This window comes from Hydractinia symbiolongicarpus, chromosome 4 (assembly GCF_029227915.1).
Source record: "Hydractinia symbiolongicarpus strain clone_291-10 chromosome 4, HSymV2.1, whole genome shotgun sequence".
Lineage (NCBI taxonomy): Eukaryota > Metazoa > Cnidaria > Hydrozoa > Anthoathecata > Hydractiniidae > Hydractinia > Hydractinia symbiolongicarpus.
Window position 1 is genome coordinate 19,777,230 of NC_079878.1, and position 20,427 is coordinate 19,797,656.

Sequence of the window (20,427 nt, forward strand, 5' to 3'; positions counted from 1 at the left end):
AGAAAAGCTATATTTCCTGGCATCCTACAAGACACGTCAGTACCTGACAAAAAATTATAAGCAACTTTTATATTCTTAGTACACAATTATTACATCAAGCTAGCGATCTTGAACACAAAGATGAAACTGGCATACTATGATAGTTAACGTAGGCTTTAAACACACGATGATAGGCGTGACGCATGCTCAAAGACGGCATCTCCTCAACAGCCAGTGATTCCCAATGTCGCGACGCCTTCACACATTTTTCCGTTTGAATTCTCTCGTAATAAGCTTTTGCAAGATTACCAACCTGGAATTAGGTTTCACATTAATAATATACTTTCTAGAGCTTTTTCAGCCAGTAATGCACTGTAGCAACACAGCCACTGCACGTTCCCCTGGTAAAAAAATGCTAAGGAGACAAAAGAAAAGTTAAAATGAGTTCGAAATTTACGATTGTCGTCTTTTTAGTCTAAAATTTCTCGAGAACAATTCAAACAGTAGAGTTAAAAATCCCACAATCATAATGGTGTTGTTTTCGGTGCAAAGGATTACGGAATTTAGGAATGCGAAAGGTCCTCGAGAATTGTAAGAAAAATTGCGAAGGCGCTTATTTTTATTTAAATTGAAGAATTAAAGATTGCGAAATATAAACTGTCAATAACTTATTTTTCTTATAACCTAAAGTGAAGTTTAAGCTGCAGGGACACGGAAACAAATTTCATGCGGTTGCAACGTAATTTGTTGACATCGCATGGAAACTTAAGTTTTCCCAAAGCTTCCGGGACACGGAAACAAATTTTCATGCTATTAAAACAAAAAATACGATATTTTGCAAGCCCATAAAAATGTTTCCGTGTGTCCCCTCGTATAATTAATAGAACTTGCAACATTTTCTCCTAAAAGTTTTTGTTGCTGAAACAAAAAATTGGAATAATTCGTTTGTTTCAGCAACACAAAGTTGCAAGATAAAAAAATTCGATGAGGGGCACAGTTAAACATGATTTGTTACCGTGTCCCCATAGCTTTACACTGAATTTACAAAAAAATTACAGAAACCAAAATCGCAAACAACAGTTTCGTATTCTTTTCTTTCCCGTAAATTGTTTACGCAACCACCTTCCAGCGTTTTTAACCTTTGAGGCCTGTAAATGAGGTTGCCAACTTACCCTATGACGTATAGCTGACATATCATCAAAAGTTAATATTTTGCTCTTTCGAAAATCTTCGCAAATCTTATTCTCCTGCGTCACTTGCCGTTTGATCAACTCAGCAGTAAGAACTGGTAGATGTATTTGTGTGGTTGTGATTCGTTGAGACACCCAACCGTTGTATCTTTTTCTTCCCTTGGCTTCGTGTCGAACAGAACTGTTCATTGATGTTTGTTGTGTTTCTCGTAAGTTGTCGGATTTGTTGTTGCTCTAAATACGTGTTCTTTTTATAAGCAGAACGGATATTAGCTCAGGCTCAGATAGGGAAATATTTTAAGCATATGCTAAGTATATTGCTCAATGTACAAATGATATTTTCGCATTTTGCTAAAAACCTAAAAATTTAATCTAATCTATTTTACTTATATAACTTGCTCCTAATAAACAACCCAAGCGTAATGTTTGAGACGGTAATTGTCTCGCTTATATACACCCTTGTTCCCAGTGTTTCACCTTTATGACAAACATGAAAATCAGGGGACGAGAATGGGGTGAATTAACCTCGACCTCTCAAAATAATCATCTTTTAAAACAAAAAAGTAGCTACCTTTCTTTCCTGTTTTTCGTTGATGACGAATTTTAATCGAATTTTTCCTCGCCCACCACAACTTGGAACTAACATATTTAGATTATCTGATATCTATAAAGAAAATGACTCGGTTAGCCAGTCATTTTAAAGAGAATTATCTTGCTAATATTTTAAACAGCTAGAAGTGAATTTAACCATCTTTTTGATAGATTTATCTACTTCGTTTTATTTACCAACCCACCAGATTAAAAGGACATGGGAACTAAAGTTGTTCTTACTTTGGAATTCTGTATTAGCTGTGGTGGAGCATCGTTTTCCGGAATCTAAGCAAGCAAATAAGATGTTTCTCTTAACAATTTAATTAGTTGTCGCTTATATAGAAAAATGATTTGCAGTTTACGCGAGATTTTTTATCGGATTATAAGAACTGTACATGCGCAATTGTAATTCCATTTGTTTATCAAAATACAGAATTTGTCCGGTGCAAAACATAAAAGAATCCGTACCGGTGCAAGTTTATCCGGTGTTATTTTCTTCTTTTTTATTGCGGCTTTCGAATTCACAAACAAAGCGTATGGTGGTTGAGCGTACGGACTTTTGTTATCAACCGACGATTCACGCAAACGATCTAAATGCCGTCGAATCTGTTGCTCAGAAAGCCCAATAAGTCGCGCGCCGTCTGCATAATGACGAATGACATGAGGCGCTTGCACTTTCTTGTATTTGCTGTGGTAGTAGCTGTATAAAACACACACATCAGTTACTTTTTTATGCAGGGAGACTTGCCTGCGATTGTGTCACCAGAGACAGAGGAAAGTTAAAAGAAGCAACTTCGTTCCCACTTTCCACATGTTCTATCTTTTTCAAGGAAAATAGCGGTCTGACGAGGAAAGCGACGGTTCTAATTTTCTTTTAGAAAAAATCGAATTACATTCTATTGTTTTATAAGAATATGCCTTATTACAATGGCTAGGCTGGTATTTCAGGTTGAAAATAATTAGGCCTATTGTTTAAAAGAATGTAGAAATAAGAATAATGAGTAACCTGGTTGGAATTTTGATATTTATATAAAAAAGCATACATATCACGATTCAAAGGTTCACACTTGACAATTTTTTAGCAAAAAAAATACAAGCTGGCGTATGGAACAGAACAAAAGCAACAACTTAATGACGTAAACTATTCTGCACCGTAAGAAATTACTTTAGGGGCGAAAACAGAAAAAAAGACTGTGAACGAGTCTTGTGAGATTTAAACATATTGTACGATTTCTACAGCAAATATTAATTCTTCCTTGTACGGATATTTTTTGTCCCCTTTTAGTACTTCCCCTTTACAGTTGTTTTCTAATGAAGATTTCGTTATAGTGTAACATAGGTCTTACCCGACGATTTCATTGATAGAGTGCAAAGCGGATTTCTTCATGAATTGAGTGAGAGCATCGAATAATAACACTTCTCGTTGCTTTCGTTCCTGGTCGTCAACAAACACTAAAAAAAAATTTCAAGGATCATTTTTGTGGAATGATGAGCTTTTTATGCTAAAATTAATTTCCCTTTATCTTTATTGTTATTTATGGAAAGCCTAAGATCAAAAACGTAAGGTCTGGTATCTGTTTATCAAAATAGATTTAACATTTTACGATTTTTTTTCTTTGACTTTGCACATTTTTTTATCCTAACAATTTCCCGAATTTATAGATCTAAGTGCGCATGCCTGAATCACGCAAGCTAGCGCAAAAAAATTGATCACCACCTTAAGTTCAAAGATTAAAAACTAGGCTCCTAATCCTTGAAGTTGATGTTCAGAGATTTGCAAGTTTTTGTATCGTTATTCAAATATCGTTAATCAACTTTGCTTCCCACTCGACACCTATGCAGATAGCAAAAAACGACGAGAAAATCTATTTGAAGTAATTTCACTTAAATTCTACAAAGTAAGGTTAATATAAAAAAGTCACGGCTGTATCACTTACTGACACTTTCAAGGAATCGTTCTGTGTTTGTCATCAGTTGTAAAAACTCTTCAAAATCAATCTCCCCATTTCCTGAGAATATATAAACGTAAAATATGTATAACCTTACTCCTCAGTTGTATTGTGCCAAGAAGTTATGTTGTTTGTAAAAAATACAAATCGCTACTTCGTAGTATGCAAAACTTGTGTTTTAATTCAATTGGCGAAATTTACTAACATACAAGGAAGTTGCACGAAAGTCAGACAAGTTAGAAAAAACACAAGATCGTCGACTTAGTAATTAAATGACCTCTTTATATTATACTTGAAAAAGATACGCGTGTGTCAAAAATGTAGTGAAAAAAACAAAAAAGTGTTTTTTTTGGCAACGTGTAAGCCTAAACGTTTAAATCTTTAAAAACATATTATATAGTGGTTTGGCAATAATTCCTGATTTCTAAAAAAAAATTCGGCAAGAATAAGGGTGACCAAGGTTTCTAAATGTTACACGTTATGGGCTCCTTAGGCAAATGGCCTTAGCATAGAAAAGGAAAAGCCAATTGTTCGGATCGTTCGGATTATTCGCCTACCTATACAAATTATTAGCTAGAAAATATTTTGATGTAACATAGGTTTAAAATAACTGGGAAATTTGCCACAAATGTGTACAAACAAAATACGGATATCATATAGAAGCAATCTACCGTCTTTATCCATGCTTGTCAATACATCGGCAATCTCTTCTGTTGAAAGGTGAATATCGGCTGACTTTAAAGCTTCGTCGAGCTCTTCTGCGTCTATGGTGCCTCCTCCGTTGCTGTCAAATAAGTCAAATACTTCACGAAATGCTAAAAAGAAAAAGAAAAGATACAATAAAACCTTCTTGGGAGGTTTAAAAACAGCAACAAACAGTTTGCTAAGGACTCGTTTTGTGCTATAAAATTTTCCCACAAATTGTGGTTTATCTCGCAACTCTCCAACCTAAGTAATATAATCGGAAGGTTCCGTCTCAATACAAAAATCTAAAAAAGCCATGGTGATGAGGTTGCAATAACCCTTTTCCGTAGGGAAATATATCATTCCTGCCTTTTCCACTTCTTTTCCTGGATGGAGGCAGGACACTAAATTTTTTTACAAACCTATTTTTTGATCTGCAGTGAGTACATCTTGACCTTTTCTTCCATTTAGTAAATTATGTCGAATCGCATTTGCTTGCACAACAGATCTAACCCTATGAAGGTAAGTTATTTAAGAACTAAGTTGAACCCTTTAAAAAGTGGAAAAACGGCTATTTTAGTCAGATAATGCTTGAGGGGCGGGTGTTTATTATTTAAGTGTGCAAAAACCATATTTGCGAAAAAAAAAGATGCGAAATGTAAGTCATAAATTGAGGTATTATAAGTCTTTTCGTTATTTCGCGGAAATTTACTTTCGCAACATTCTTCCTAAAATTCCTAAAAGTTTGCCAGATAAGAGAAAGAGAGAGGACAAGAGAATTTGAAAAACACACTGCTTACTGTCTTAGACTCTCTTGGCTGGGATGCGGGATGAACAACGAACCCCTCCGACGCAGGTTGTTATTGAATGGCATCTCAAGCTTGTTCATGGCGACAATGCTGTGTGGATTATTGTGGTGTATGTGCGTATGTGTGTGTCACTTTTGTGTCGGCTCACATCGCCACTTGTGTGGTCGATGCTTATTTGACGTCAGTTTTGTTTACCAACATGACGTAATAAAATGACGTCACAATAACAACAATTGTGTATCTAACATTGTGTATGTGACATCAGTTCGATCAAGATTTCTTCTATATTTCTTGAACAAAAACATTTGATATCCTTGGTTGAAAAATATTTCGGTAAAAAGAAACTTACTTTTACAATGAAAAACCTTTTTTTGATGATTTTTCGGTCAAAAAGATAGACATAATAATGCTGTCTTAATGCCGAGAACTTTATTGCTGACTTGGCTGACGGACAAAAAGACACACAGATGGCGAGCATTATGATATAGGCTGATCTTTAGCTTGTTGATGAATCCACAGGTTCTACGTTGTACGTTTTAGTTTAAAGTTTTAATTTCTGACAGCGTTAAAGGAGCTACGAACCGGTTAAAATGCTCACATTCCGTTTATTCCCCGCACATATTAAAAATCCGACAAACGCGTTTTGCGCAATGAACAGACCAGCGCACTTTGCACTTTGTTTAATATTTTTTTCCGAAAGGTATATTACAAAGAAATATTTCAGGCAGATTCATTCTGGTTGAAAACATAACCAAAGCTGGAGAAGATAAAAATTCTAGATATATCTATATGTTCGAGTCTGTTAATTACATACATGCCGGAAAAATAGCCATTTTTGTTTTCCGCGCCATCGGCTCGACTTTCGTGTAAGTCACTTACGCCGAAAACCAACAGCCGTTCCGTAGCCCCTTTAATGTATTTATCATATATCTTATTTTATTCTTGATGTTTTTATTACACTAAGTATACACACATTACGTTATTTCAAAAGAAGAACCAATTTGTATTATTTGATTGGAGTCGAAATATAAAGCCATTATTAATATTATTATTATGATATTTTAACACGAAACCATTATATACGACGGCCCAATCAACTTTACATGTGACTTTGGCACTTTTTCGGCCATTTTATAAATTTGGTAAACAGCATTAACTTGCGAATTCTCTGCAGCCGGAAGTGCTTTGAAATGATTAGGTTAGGTAAGTAGGGTTTAAAATGCGCTAGTCGCATAAATAGCACATTTTGAGAGTGGGAATCTCACCTATCTATAACTTAAGATCCTAAGTCCGCTGCAAACATTGTCAAATGAACTTTGACAAGCTCAAATTGGTGGATCTAGTATAGAAATCGTCTATAAACTACTTGTGGGGATGGACCTTAAAATTTGTTAACTTGTCTTCATTTATTTTGTCAGGGATCGCAGCTTAAAGGTACTGTCCAGTAAAAATATATTAACAAAAAAGTATTCTGAACTGAATTGCACTTTTCTTTTTTTTTGCGAAAATATAAGTGATTATATTTCTAAAGTTTTACAACTCGAATAACATTTCCTTTATGTTTACAAATTTTTCATATCGCACGTTGTCGAAAGCAAATTTATACCGAAGCCATTCTACATGAAAGGGAGGCTAAAATAATATTTTTGTTGTGACGTAAGCGTTGGGTTCTCGGCGAATCAAAACATTGTAAATAGGAAATGATTGTTTTACTCTGAACAATATTACCAGATTAAATTTAATTTTTTTTTAATATTTTACCCCCTTTTTAAAAAAATGTAGCAATTTATGAATATTTAATTTCAAAGCATGCAACTCACTTTCAGAGATAGAACTTTATGTCCCTGTCCACACAAACAGAATGTCTGTCTCTACACAAATTAAAGTAGATTATTTTAAAGCTGCTTTATTTTTTGTGCCGATACTGAGACCAGACGCGGGTAAGATAATTTACGTAAAAGTATATCTACGCAGACATCCGTTTGAGTGGCCGATGCTCAAACGCAGACAGCATCGTGCGATGATGAAATGAAAAAATCTGACGCGACATTACAAGTTAAAATCCTTGACGAATCTGAATCATTTTTTGTAATATACCAAACTATCAACTGTTGTTGTCATATCGTACATATATCGTACTCCAGTAAACCGACCAGCAAAAGAAGAAAGTATAGAAAATACAAACGCGTTAAATAAATTTTATTTTTGGTAACTTTATACTTCCTCGCCAATTATAAACCTCGTTCCCAGTACCCCTATTCTATTACCAAAGCTACCTCAATTAGCGAACAAAAAGAAATACTTGGTTCGAGGTTATTCATATTTATACTTTTTATACCGTAATGCTTCGAATAAACGCCCATTAAACGCCCCCAGAAAAAAGATACCGCACGTGGATTAAAATTGTTTAAATAACACTTGGGGCATGAAGAAAAAACCCCAGTAAATTCGGACCTGCTATGGTTTCCAATTATTTTGTCAAATGAAGAAATTATATACAATTAAATCCATGATAAAATGTCTGTTCCGCCTGTAAGTGCAGTTTTGCAGACTTGATTCATCCGTGCTCCGTCGGCGTTCACCTCCGCATAAGTTAAGAACCGCATGGCTGGATTTCTTGTGTAAGACCTGGTCACCAACGACGAAGGGGCCAGGCAAAAGAGATTCATGTCTACGTAGTTCTTTTAACTAAGTCAGGAGTCGGTGAATTAGCTAGGATGGTTAGGTTGGCTATGAATAGGCTTGCTCGTGGATGAAAAGGACCAGGACTATTCGATAATTCTGAGATCTAAAAGTGTCCGAACAAGACGGAAATCTATCAACGTTTTGTCCGACAAAAGTTCTAAACGAGCTAAGGACATGTCCGACCAAACTGGAAATGTGGCGGGCATTTTGTCTGACGAGACTCCAAAAATTATTTCGAGGGCTGCCATCGCACGCTATAAAATGGGATTTTATAGGTTGATTTTTAAAACTCAATATTTATTTTTCAGGCGTGCGATTAATTGCACGCCTGAAACGATTTACGCGTGTGCTACGGCGTGCGCGTGCGATCGCACGCTTCTCCTGAAAAAGACTGTTGTTTTTAATTTACAATCAAATATTCTCGTCGTCAACTTCATTTGTCCGAGAAAAATCAACTTCAGGTATTTCTTCACCTTCTTTGAAGCCAGTATACACCCCATTCGTACTTGGATATTTTTTACGTATCTTAGACACGACACAAGATGGTATAACCCGACGAACGCCTTTTCCCAAGTGGTTATGAACAAACCAACAGAATTGGCGGTATGCCGCATATCGATAAGATCTAAAAATATCATCCTCAAATAAGATTGGAAATACTATGACAACAGAAATTTCAAGAGTGCTAGCGACTTACTTTTTTTTAAGTCCACGGCTTTCCCGATCGTGGAGAGCGACTAACGCTGTCCACAAAGTGTTCTTTAAAATCACAACCACGTTGAAATCTTCGCGCTCTGTTTAGTATGCTCTGTTATACATTTCTTATCTAAAACACAATAGAAACCTTGTACCCAGGCGCTCATTTATAATACAACCAGTAGAAAAATGTGAGGTCAAATTATATAGGTACCGTAGCTGCAAGTATTTTATAGTGTCCACCTTGTTACAGCACAAACACTCAACAGCTGAAGGCATCCTCTCGCACTTTTCACATAAGCACCAATCACTGACATCTATCTATGTGCGAGAAGCAGCGGGTGATTCTGGTGCGTCTGGTTCATCGTCATTATAAGAGGGAATTTGTTGTTTGTTATTGGGTCGTTCTGGCTCAAACTGAAATCCAATTATGTTTATATTTCTGCTTGTGAACATGATAGATAAACGTAAAAAAATTCTGTTAGGAATATCATTAACTTTTTTTTCTTTATTTTTCTTTCTGCACGCGGCAGTCTCTACACGGGGGTAACCCAAAGAATACGTCATTGCATAAATTGCGCATATTAATGTTTTTACCCAGTCCTTTTCCGCGTTCGAAGTTCAGTAAAGATGGCGATTGAGAATGGCATGGTCAAGTAAACAAATTCAGTTTAAACTTATGAAAGACAATTTTGGTTGTATTTAAATACTTTTTTCTTTACTTTTGTGCCGAGATGTAACTAATATCAAGTTTTAATTTTTTACCGGACAGTACCTTTAAGTTAGTTAATTTTCAAAACTTTTGCAGAAATATAAATTCAGGGTAATACATTTTCGCTAAATTAATCAACTACAGGTAGTACTGGTAGTCATGTAAATCGATCCTTTCTACTTAGCATTTAGCATGATAATAAGATTACCGTGTTTGCACGGCTTTCATAGCTCCAATTGCAGCTTTAAATGTAATATAACCCTCTTTACAGGACCTTCGTAGACAGCTGCACCATTAGAAACTGGAAAGGCTATCCTGGGTAAAAAATTTAAATTCAATAGTAATAAAGGTATATTTGACGCTAAAGAGTACTTCTTTAGGACAAAGGTTACATTGTTGATTTTTGTTTAATTTACAAGGATGGATCAAAGCTACACTGAGAGAAAATAAACAGTGTTAAAAACAACGCATTATGTTAATGTTTTGTCAAAAGATTTTCATTCAGACACCTCTTACGCTTACTCTGTACTGTTATTTATATGGAAAAATACAAACTCACAGATTGAAGATAAAGATTGTTTCTCATTCTAAAACACTTATCATAATATCGCAACAACTTGATGAAGACTGTATTTAGCATAACATGAACTGTAAAACGTAACCGTGTTATGACTTCGGTAAGCTCATTTGAAAGTTTGTAAAAAAAAAGAAAGACTTAAATACCGAAATACTTTCCATCCAAAAATTGCGAAAAAACCACCCGTTCTCCGCCCATTTCGTCCACTTTCTTTAAAAACTCTGTGAAACTCACATGAGCTTTAATTCGTCCGTTTGCGTCTGTTTCCAAAGGTTCCGCAGGGCGGTTAAACAACTTAGTCCTATCTTGAACGGGTTCCATATCGGTATTTGCGGATGATTCCTGATTCTCTTTGTTTGAGTTGCTGGTAACACTAACTGATTTAATCGACTCGCTCGTTTTTGGGATCAACAGTGGAGCTTCCTTATCTGTTCTCGGCCGAAAAAATTCCCTTTGCTGCTGATCGGTAAAACCGCGGAACAATTGTGCGCCTGTATCATCGTTACGCGGGGAGTAATTGTTCGTTTTCGAGTTTCCAGGCAAGGGTGTTTGTTGCTGCGGGTAGTATGCAGCCATAGATGGATTATTGTCAGCCTCTCCGTGAAAGTCTTGATTGTTTGTGACGGTCACAGTTAATGGTGACTGCATACGAATTTGAGAGTGTTGTTGTTGTATGGGTGAAGATGGGCTACCTCCCGCTGTTTGACGGTTAACATTGTCGTGTGGAATGCTTGGTAAAAACGCTCGTTGCACTGGCGGTTGTGGAATTATTAGAGGTGTCAATACAGCTGCCTTCTTAGCTTTAATACCAACGGAGCTAAAATTTTAAAACGTTTATATAAGAAAAAACAATCCGACCTTTAACAGATAGGGTTTTACATAGGTACCAATTATTGGGTGACAAAGTTATACTGTATCCACGGTAAGTTTTCGCGTACTGTCGAAGACGTTGAGTTTCAAAACACTCACACAAAAAATTGACGCGATCCACGCCAATTTGGATTTTTTCATTTTTCCACACACTAAAATATCGAGTAGATAACGAATGCGCTTTAGGCTCGATAATTAAAAGTACTTAAGACAAAAAGTGTCAGCAACTTCGTTTCCATATCTCTGTAAAAATGCTTAATTAGTCCACGTGGCATGCAAACATTCGTTCTCACTTATGCCGATGCGAAAAGTAAGAAAGCCTCGTGTTCAAGAACTTACGTGAACGGTACGATAGGCTTGCCAAGTTCAGCACTAAACAGTCGAACCAACAACGTCATGTCCTCTCGCTTGATACAAGTTTTATGCTGTGATTTTAAGTATTGTTCTGAATGCAAGAGACAAATTTGATCGACAACCGACTGTGCCACACCTTTAATTGTTGTCTGTTTCATAATACTTTCTCCAACCATAAACGCAATGTTGTTGTTAACCTGAAAAAAGATTAAAACTCGTCCACAAGATTTAAACTGGTGAGCACAATCCTTACGATCTGATCCATCCATCTCGACTATGCTTGCTCTTAAATAATCAAGTTTGATTTCTCGAGCAGTGAAAATTAACACTTTTTGTTTTAATGGAATGAATAAGACATTTTATGTAATCGAATTTGAATGAAATTGCTTGGGCTGGAATATTTTCTATTTTCTACAGGTTACCAAAAAAGTAACAAAAATACCTGCTCAGGAGGAGTTCCCGTAGCTTCCTGGTAAGCTTTATATACACCCTCCGACATCATGAACAAAAATTGCATCGAAGCATCAATTTGCTCTCCACCGTGTACGGAAGGTGTGGACAGAATTGGCTCTTCTTTAGCGGAACTATAGAAAAGACGTGTCTCTTACATTATACAATACTTTTGCTATTGTTGATCATTTGTTTTTCTGATTATGCTACTTTAACTTTTACACCAGAGTATGTACAAAGTCAAGGTACGAGGTAAATCCCCATAGCAAATTAGTTTAAAAAATTCCAAAAAATCCTCGTGAGATTCGACAGGTTAAAACCTAAAACACATTCTACTCGGGTTCGGGTTACAATCCCATTAGGACCATCTTTCAAATACGAAAAACGAAGTCATAGCATTATGCACGTCATAACGCTGTGCCTTACAGTGTTTGACGTAATACCTTAACTCAGCGATGTTTTTGTAGCCTCCTTTTAGAGCCCAATCTCCTAAACTTCGAGTAACAGTCAGCAAACCAGAAACTTGCAGTTTTTCGATATCCAATCCAAGTGAGTCCAATCGACGTAACTCGGAGTTGGATGATATAGTGTGGTCTGTACTTAACTGAAAGAAAAAAAGATTACAGAATAGGTTTTATCGTTAAAAAAGTGAAAAGAAAACATGTTTAAATCAAGTGGATATTGTTGACAAGTTAAAATAGGAACTTATTTTAATCTTAGTTGTAAAAGTATTTCATTGCTATTTTTATTCGTTTAAAAAGTCAAATAAGTTGCCAAGTTACCTATTAAAACCACATTCCCATAAGTTTAACATTCGGCCAAATTAAACTCCTACCTACACTTGCCTTTAATAAATTTAATAAAACAAAACACAATTTTACAATTTTTTAAATTGATATTTAATCAACAAATTACCTGCACTACACCCTGCTCTCCACTGTTTTCGTCGAGACGACACAACACAGCTCTCGCGTCGCCAACATTTGCAACATACAGTCGTGATTTATGTATTAATGCGATGACTGCGGAGCATCCTCCCGATATTTGTACATCAAGTTCTTGGAGTCGTTGAAATAATGTGGGGAATCGCCGGAATGCTTCACCTTGATTCATACGCTATAAATAAAGTACGATAAACATGACACTATGAAAACAGTTCTTTTTTTATACCAACTGAATAAACAATATTAAAATGGCGCAACAAAAACAACAACAACAACAAAGACAACAATAAACAAAATTAACACTATATAACAACAACAATAAACAACAACAAATTTGAACCTTCTATACATTACCTCAGGCATTTGTTCTTCCAAATTCATTTTTTCCATAAGGGCGTCATTTATAAGATCATCCACGAAACCCTTTGCAACACCTTCAAACGCCTCTTGCAGCTTGGCACATACTTCCCGATCTGCGTAATCATCTGTGAAATCATAACAAACGGTATTTCATGCTGTATGCAAGTTAAATTAAGGTAAACCTAGTAAAGTCATTTTTTAAACGTGAAAACAAACCTATAATGTATGAGCGTTACAAATTCATGTAATTTCAAATAATTTAACTCTATACAATGCTATTAAATTTTATAACCACTTAATCATAAAAAATACTGTACGAATTATTGCAAACCTTTCAGTTGTCCTAGTAAAAGCTCGGCCGGTAATTTTTGTACTGCAAACTCAGCAACCTTGAATCCACCGTGTCCGTCAATAATCCCATACAAATAGCAGTCGTCAGGACATTGGAAATGAAAGCTACGATCTTCGTAATCAGATACTTCTCCACGGTCGCCACCAGCTCGGTATAAATGATTGGTTTGATACCCAACACCACTTTGCTTACAAACTGGAAGATCATCAGTCCAATTGTACAATGCTCCAACCAGCTATATGTGCAAAGGATTTTGTTTTTCATTACACCATACAAGTAAACATCATAAAAAATTATAAGATGTACTTAGTGTACGAAAAAACAACTAAATACTTTTTCTGTCACATTGTAGAACAAATTTTCGTTAACAAGTACATAAATACTTTTATAATGTTGTCTTTAGAAGGAAAAATGAAAAAAAAATGCTTTATGCAGAAGAAGTGTAATTTACCATAACATAAATTAAATTGTACGGTTTTTGGCTACTGTGAAAATTTCTCAAAAGACTAAGCTAGCTAGGTAACCAGCTAGCTAGCTTAGTTTTTTGAGAAATTTTGATGAGTATAATCTTTGTGAATTTAAGTAACCAGCTAGCTGCAGAAGATAATTCCGAAAATTTTGTGGTGATTTTGGTGCAGAAAAGTTTGTTCCTTTAAAGTAGTTGCTAAACATTTGTAAAACTTAGTCACAAAAATCTTTTCACTTTTCACGGTCAAAATTTTATTTTGCTTTCATTAAACAAGAAATGCAAGTATCTGATTTAAAGTTAAATTAGCTAAAAGATAGATAGATAGATGTGCATATTTTACATGGCTAGCCTCACAAATATCGAGTCTATTATTTCCAAGAGGGGCCATAACTTAGATGGAGAGTCCTAGAGTATTTAATGCTCATTTTGAGCGACGCAGACCCAATTAGCTCTACTAGACAACTCCCCGCAACATCCAACGGCCCACACAGTGTGCCATCTTCCCAATTTCCCTCACATGGCTTGGGTTAACCTGGGGCTATGGTAACATTCACTCGCCCATGTTGAATCGCCGTCAAGAGGAATCGAACCCCGGTCTCCCGCACAGAGTACGAGAGCTATAACCACCTAAAAATGCACAATGTCAGGTTAAAATTAGGAAAACAAAGATTTTATAAGAAATTTACCCTCTATTCATGAGTGCACATAAATGTACATCAAAATTAAAATCTTCAAAAAGAAATCTTAAGGTATTTGTAACATTAGTATTAAACAAAAAAGAAGTTGTTTCCCAAATACATTATTTTTCCTTGATTCAAGTCCCCTATTAAAATTCCAACCATTTGGCCAATGAGTAACATAGTGCAATGTCAAAATACTTTGTTGTTTGCCGTTTGTTGCAAGAGCTCTTATTAAGGATAAATTTGGTTGCAAGTAATGTAAGTAATGTATCAGTTGGTTGAGTTTACTTCAGATAAAAGCTAGGATTTCATATGAATGTGTTTTGAACTAATCCAAAAGAAGTCAATAAAATGTGAACAATTCACAATCTAATCTATTCAAGAATAATATCAAGAAGAATATATAATAAATTTTTTAGCTATCATCTTTATAATACTTCATATAATAACTATATCAAGTTTAAGTGAATGGTGTATGGAAACCTTCCTCAACTAAAACAACAAAGCTTACGTTCACTGCATGTTAAAACTAGGTGGTTAAAAAACTTTAAAGCATGAAATTTTGTATGCATGTAGTTTAGCTATTAATTGTACATATGATACAGCATAAATTAATTAGTTTTGTTCAGGTGTGCATGACTGGGCTGATTGTTAAGATTAGGGGGTGGTAATTCATGTTTGCTTCTGACAGGCTTTAGAAATTCTACTCGTCCAAAATAACAACTTAAAAAGGAGTAGCAAACCTGGGAATGGTTCTTCATCGACATATTTGAGCTAGATATAAAATTCAATAGTTAGAAACAACGACACAACAAACATTTCCTCATCTTGCGTTTGCAGTTTTTGTTTTTCCCCAATGTTTTGCGAGTTTGCTTTATGACCAAAAGTTCATCTGATGCAAAATCGTCATTTCAGTTTTTCATGCGAAGCCTGGGGTGCGCAAGGCTTTCACATGTCTGGTACACAAGTGGATTTCCACTCAAAAGCAAAACTGATCGGAAGTGAACATTAAAAATACTTAAATTTAATTGATAATCTGCTGATCATTTTTTTATTTTGTTTTGTTTTTATTGTTGCCCACCTGTCCGCAGAAAAGTCGGAATCATTGCAACTGTTAGTTTGGATTGGGGGAGATCCACCTTATTGCAGACCAATCCGTGCAAGCACAAGAGACATGCTTTTTCGGTTTAAAGTGTTCCAAAAACGGATTGCTTTTGACCTGATTCGGTCCAATCCAATCCGTTCCAGATGAGGGGAAACGAAATGTTTGGCGAAGTTGTGAAAGTCACTTCGGCTGGCATTACTATGTTCGGCAATTGTCTAACCTTACTCTATCTGTTCTTGTCACGTATTCTAGTAACGTGAATTCTTTAACGGTTCTTTTAAATGGAAATGGACATCTTCCCACGCGTGTTTGTTTGATTTATTCTTTCATCACACGGCCATTCTCTTAGGGATGGTAAGGCGTAAGTTTTTGTTTCTAAGCATTGCATAATTTTCACACAAGTTAGACAAGTCAATAACCAATAAATACTCATGACGTCCACTTAAAGCGTTCGAATGTAGAAGGTTAATGCTGATTAGGTCTACAGGAGCTGCTAAATCGAACGATTTTATAGGGATATAATGGTCAAATATTGGTCTTTGTTGTTGAACACAAGCTCGCACTTAAGGTAAAGTACCTATCACTTTTCAATTCCGAAGAAATTCTTTCATTTGCTAGTTCAACGACACGATCTCCAACTAGATGATCCACGTTCACGTCTGATGTGTTACATACCAGGGTTCAAAGTTTCAAAGACAAAACTAACTGCCCGGATTCGCTTGGATAAACACGGTAAAGAACACTTGTCTCTACAACGAGATTCTTCCATTTTCTAAGTAATGGTTTTACATATACAGCTTCTCTTTTATTACCTTTACTTGAAAGATCTAGTTGTGATTACTTTAGCGTAGTTATTCTACTAATTCAGGTGTTGTTCTTTTGTGCCCCAACAATATGTGATATTTTCCTCAAGTCATCAAAGTGTGTGGTAACAGCATTGATCAATATAGTCAATAAAGTTTCACTATATTCTTGCTGGTTTAGTCGAAGTTTGCCATCTTGCATCTGGTGCAAGGCACGACCCAAATTTTATCTCTGATTTTCTTTTATCAGGTTTGAAAAAGTTTGTAAAGGATCAGAGAAAATATTAAGCCTAGTAGACTCCGAAACTGTCTTAGTTGTCCTCTCAACTCTTGCTGTCACACTGACTAAGTACTTAGGGTGAATTGTGTAACCGTCACCTGAAGTTAATCTTCCCAAATAAGAAAGTTTCTTCTAAACAGTTCACATTTTTTTCTTTTAGACCTTACATCATACTTATGCAATCGTTGAAATGCCATTTAAAAAAATGAGATATGGCTTTCAAAATCAGAAAAATACGCCATCCAGTTACGATATCACCCAAAACATTTCTCTGTGAAACGCTATAAGTAAGCTAGTGCGTTCTTTAAACTAAATGGAATACACTCCCACTCTAATAAACTTCATGAAGTAACAAAAACTGTGTACTAACCCTAACGAAAAAAAACAAATACTACAAACGTTGTATCCTTAGATTAATTATAGCATCAAAGGTATTTAACAGGTGTAATTTCGTAAAATATATAAGATCAGTTTTTTTTCTACGCTACGGTTTCTTCATTTCTGATGATTCGGTTGATGAAAGGTTTTTTCCTTGGTTTAACCACTTCACTACAGATCTCGATTTCTAACTATTCTGATGTACATGATTGGCGGCTGTTTTCTTTTATCCTTTAGTATTTTACCACATCGCTATCATCTTCGTCTTTGTCTTGTTCAATTATAAAGTTTATATCATCACATTCTTTGTCTTCTGAATATATTTTTTGTGATTCGTAATCATATGAATATAATGATGTAACGAAGTTCTTCATTTTTTGATGTGTAATGAAACTTGTACTTTTAAACGTTAACATTAGAGGAATTTCTAACCCCCCCCTCCCCCCCCTGATAGATGGGTGAGAAAGAAATCTATTGAATCTATTCTATCAAATGTATTGTCAAAAATGATTTGGGATGTTCAGAATGTTCCCATCAGCAAAACGCAAGGGAACAACAGGAAAGGTTAAAGCATCACCTCAGTTTCTCGCTAAAGAGAAATTTACGTTTCAGCGAGCGATATCAGCTGCCATCTTGGAACATGACATCCCAACATCACTGGTTATAGATCTAGATTAAACACCGCTGAGCTATGTTCCTCCAGGAAATTACACCTTTAGTTTTAAAAGTGAAAAGAATGTTCCCATCAAAGGAGTCGATGATAAAATGAAGATAACAGTAACTTATGTCAACAACGCAGCTTTTCTAAATTACTAAAATATCGAAACATTCTTCGTGATTTTTAACATTAAATCATGAGATCGTTGACGTCTGGAAGGGCATTTTCCGCCAATTTAGAGATGCAAAATTTGAAAATTTCCACTATATTAAGCGAAATTCATATATGTTATTTTTCTATATTGTGGTTACGGCACTGTAGTGTAAATAAAGCTGCTAAAGCTTTTATTCAAAGTTTGTACGATGAATGGTTTTCAGATCAAGTGACAATTCTGTTAAAACAAGGCATTGATCTTGCGGATGTAAAGATTTCCTCAAAGTTGTCAGTTAAAAATCCGTTTAGAAGGATGTAAATTCTGTCAGAAGTAAAAGGAATTGTTCCTTAAATGCTTGTTACTGTTTTTTCTTGAAAATCCCTCCAAAAAGCATAAAAGCTTGCTCATGCTTGTGATTAAATTGAGTTTTATTGCTTCGATAAGTTCGAATTCTGAAGGAGGGAAAGGCAAATATTAGGTCAAAATAAATTCCAAGTCAGTGAGGTTTTGAGTCCTTGGCATGAAATTTCAATAAATTTTTTTGTAAAAGGACCAGTTGGTTGCCTATAAAATTTTATCAGCAGAGTATAACCTAGATGAGTTTTCGAGATATATATGTAAATTTTTAAAATATTAGAAAATTTGTTTTTGGACAAATTTATTCGTCGGACAAAACTTTACTTGGGACAAAATTTTTCGTCGGACATAATTTTCGTCACTAAGAAAAAATTTCTTCACTTTGTCCGACAAAGTTTTGTCCCATAAGGTATTTGTATTTAGCTCACGGTAGTCGCAACACAGCCTAAGCATCCCATCCTCTTGACCATTCACGGCTGGTTTTGAGTATGAGAACTACGACCGATTTTCATTGAACCGTCCGAAAGCAAATTTTAGCCCGAATCAAAAAAACATCCGTGGGCAAAAATCTCGGCGTGCAAGTTTAAAATTTTAAACTTGCACGCCGAGCATTTTTCACGCTAATAAAAATAGACCAATTAAAATGCATCTCAAGAGTTTTCGAAGAAACATCAATACGAAGCTTCGAGATTCACTATTTGTTTCTCTGTCTTTAACAAAATTAAGTTTTTTCTTCTAAGTAAAACCTATATCTCACAGCAGCCGTGTTTCGTTACATTTACTTTCACGCTTCCAATCCAATGGTTGGAATTGAAATAAAGAGTATCATCACACTAGGAACCTTCGCTGTAACCTCGTTCCCAAGAACTTTAACTCTTCTTTATTTTATATACTCAGTTAACAAACATATGTTAACGAAGTGGGTTTGTAAAAAAAAACAAACACATAAACCATTTTTTTCATTTTTCACAGTAACTCGCATTTTTGCCAGAAGGGAACAAAAGAATCGTTTTAGGTATGAGCGAGGTCACTTTATTAGTTTCCTGTTTTTAAATTTTAGTTCATTTGAAAAAAACGTTCTCTGTGCGGTATAAATGCTTATAAAATTTTAAATCATTTATTTAGCCAAGGGATATGAGAGATAAATAATTAGGCAAGTGTAGATATATGTTATACATTCAAAAAATGCTCTGTTAAACTAATTTCAAGAGTTAACAAAAGCGAAAATGAAAGAAGGCAAAAAATGATTTTACGTGCAAGTGTCAATAGCAGTTTGGTAATGAATGTTCCCATCAGCAAAACGCAAGGGAACAACAGGAAAGGTTAAAGCATCACCTCTGTTTCTCGCTAAAGAGAAATTTACGTTTCAGCGAGCGATATCAGCTGCCATCTTGGAACATGACATCCCAACATCACTGGTTATAGATCTAGATTAAACACCGCTGAGCTATGTTCCTCCAGGAAATTACACCTTTAGTTTTAAAAGTGAAAAGAATGTTCCCATCAAAGGAGTCGATGATAAAATGAAGATAACAGTAACTTATGTCAACAACGCAGCTTTTCTAAATTACTAAAATATCGAAACATTCTTCGTGATTTTTAACATTAAATCATGAGATCGTTGACGTCTGGAAAGGCATTTTCCGCCAATTTAGAGATGCAAAATTTGAAAATTTCCACTATATTAAGCGAAATTCATATATGTTATTTTTCTATATTGTGGTTACGGCACTGTAGTGTAAATAAAGCTGCTAAAGCTTTTATTCAAAGTTTGTACGATGAATGGTTTTCAGATCAAGTGACAATTCTGTTAAAACAAGGCATTGATCCTGCGGATGTAAAGATTTCCTCAAAGTTGTCAGTTAAAAATCCGTTTAGAAGGATGTAAATTCTGTCAGAAGTAAAAGGAATTGTTCCTTAAATGCTTGTTACTGTTTTTTCTTGAAAATCCCTCCAAAAAGCATAAAAGCTTGCTCATGCTTGTGATTAAATTGAGTTTTATTGCTTCGATAAGTTCGAATTCTGAAGGAGGGAAAGGCAAATATTAGGTCAAAATAAATTCCAAGTCAGTGAGGTTTTGAGTCCTTGGCATGAAATTTCAATAAATTTTTTTGTAAAAGGACCAGTTGGTTGCCTATAAAATTTTATCAGCAGAGTATAACCTAGATGAGTTTTCGAGATATATATGTAAATTTTTAAAATATTAGAAAATTTGCTTTTGGACAAATTTATTCGTCGGACAAAACTTTACTTGGGACAAAATTTTTCGTCGGACATAATTTTCGTCACTAAGAAAAAATTTCTTCACTTTGTCCGACAAAGTTTTGTCCCATAAGGTATT

General features: G+C 35.2%; 2 protein-coding genes across 2 annotated transcripts; both read right to left on the reverse strand.

Moving 5' to 3' along the window:
• Nucleotides 1-54: 54 nt before the first annotated feature.
• LOC130642305 (uncharacterized) lies at nt 55-5,025 on the reverse strand. The gene is made up of 10 exons (XM_057449394.1): nt 4,985-5,025; nt 4,816-4,907; nt 4,381-4,524; nt 3,698-3,769; nt 3,107-3,212; nt 2,229-2,460; nt 2,001-2,045; nt 1,741-1,833; nt 1,152-1,403; nt 55-292 (listed from the first exon to the last, which is right to left on the reverse strand). Exons 1-10 carry the CDS (start codon nt 5,023-5,025, stop codon nt 95-97), a joined length of 1,275 nt encoding a protein of 424 aa, XP_057305377.1. The 3' UTR covers nt 55-94.
• Nucleotides 5,026-9,628: 4,603 nt separating this feature from the next.
• LOC130641703 (TGF-beta-activated kinase 1 and MAP3K7-binding protein 1-like) lies at nt 9,629-15,765 on the reverse strand. Its single transcript, XM_057448626.1, has 8 exons — nt 15,095-15,765; nt 13,182-13,437; nt 12,845-12,975; nt 12,462-12,662; nt 11,990-12,150; nt 11,539-11,680; nt 11,082-11,293; nt 9,629-10,689 (listed from the first exon to the last, which is right to left on the reverse strand). The coding sequence occupies exons 1-8, from the start codon at nt 15,116-15,118 to the stop codon at nt 10,011-10,013; spliced, it is 1,806 nt and encodes a 601-aa protein (XP_057304609.1). The 5' UTR covers nt 15,119-15,765; the 3' UTR covers nt 9,629-10,010.
• Nucleotides 15,766-20,427: the final 4,662 nt, after the last annotated feature.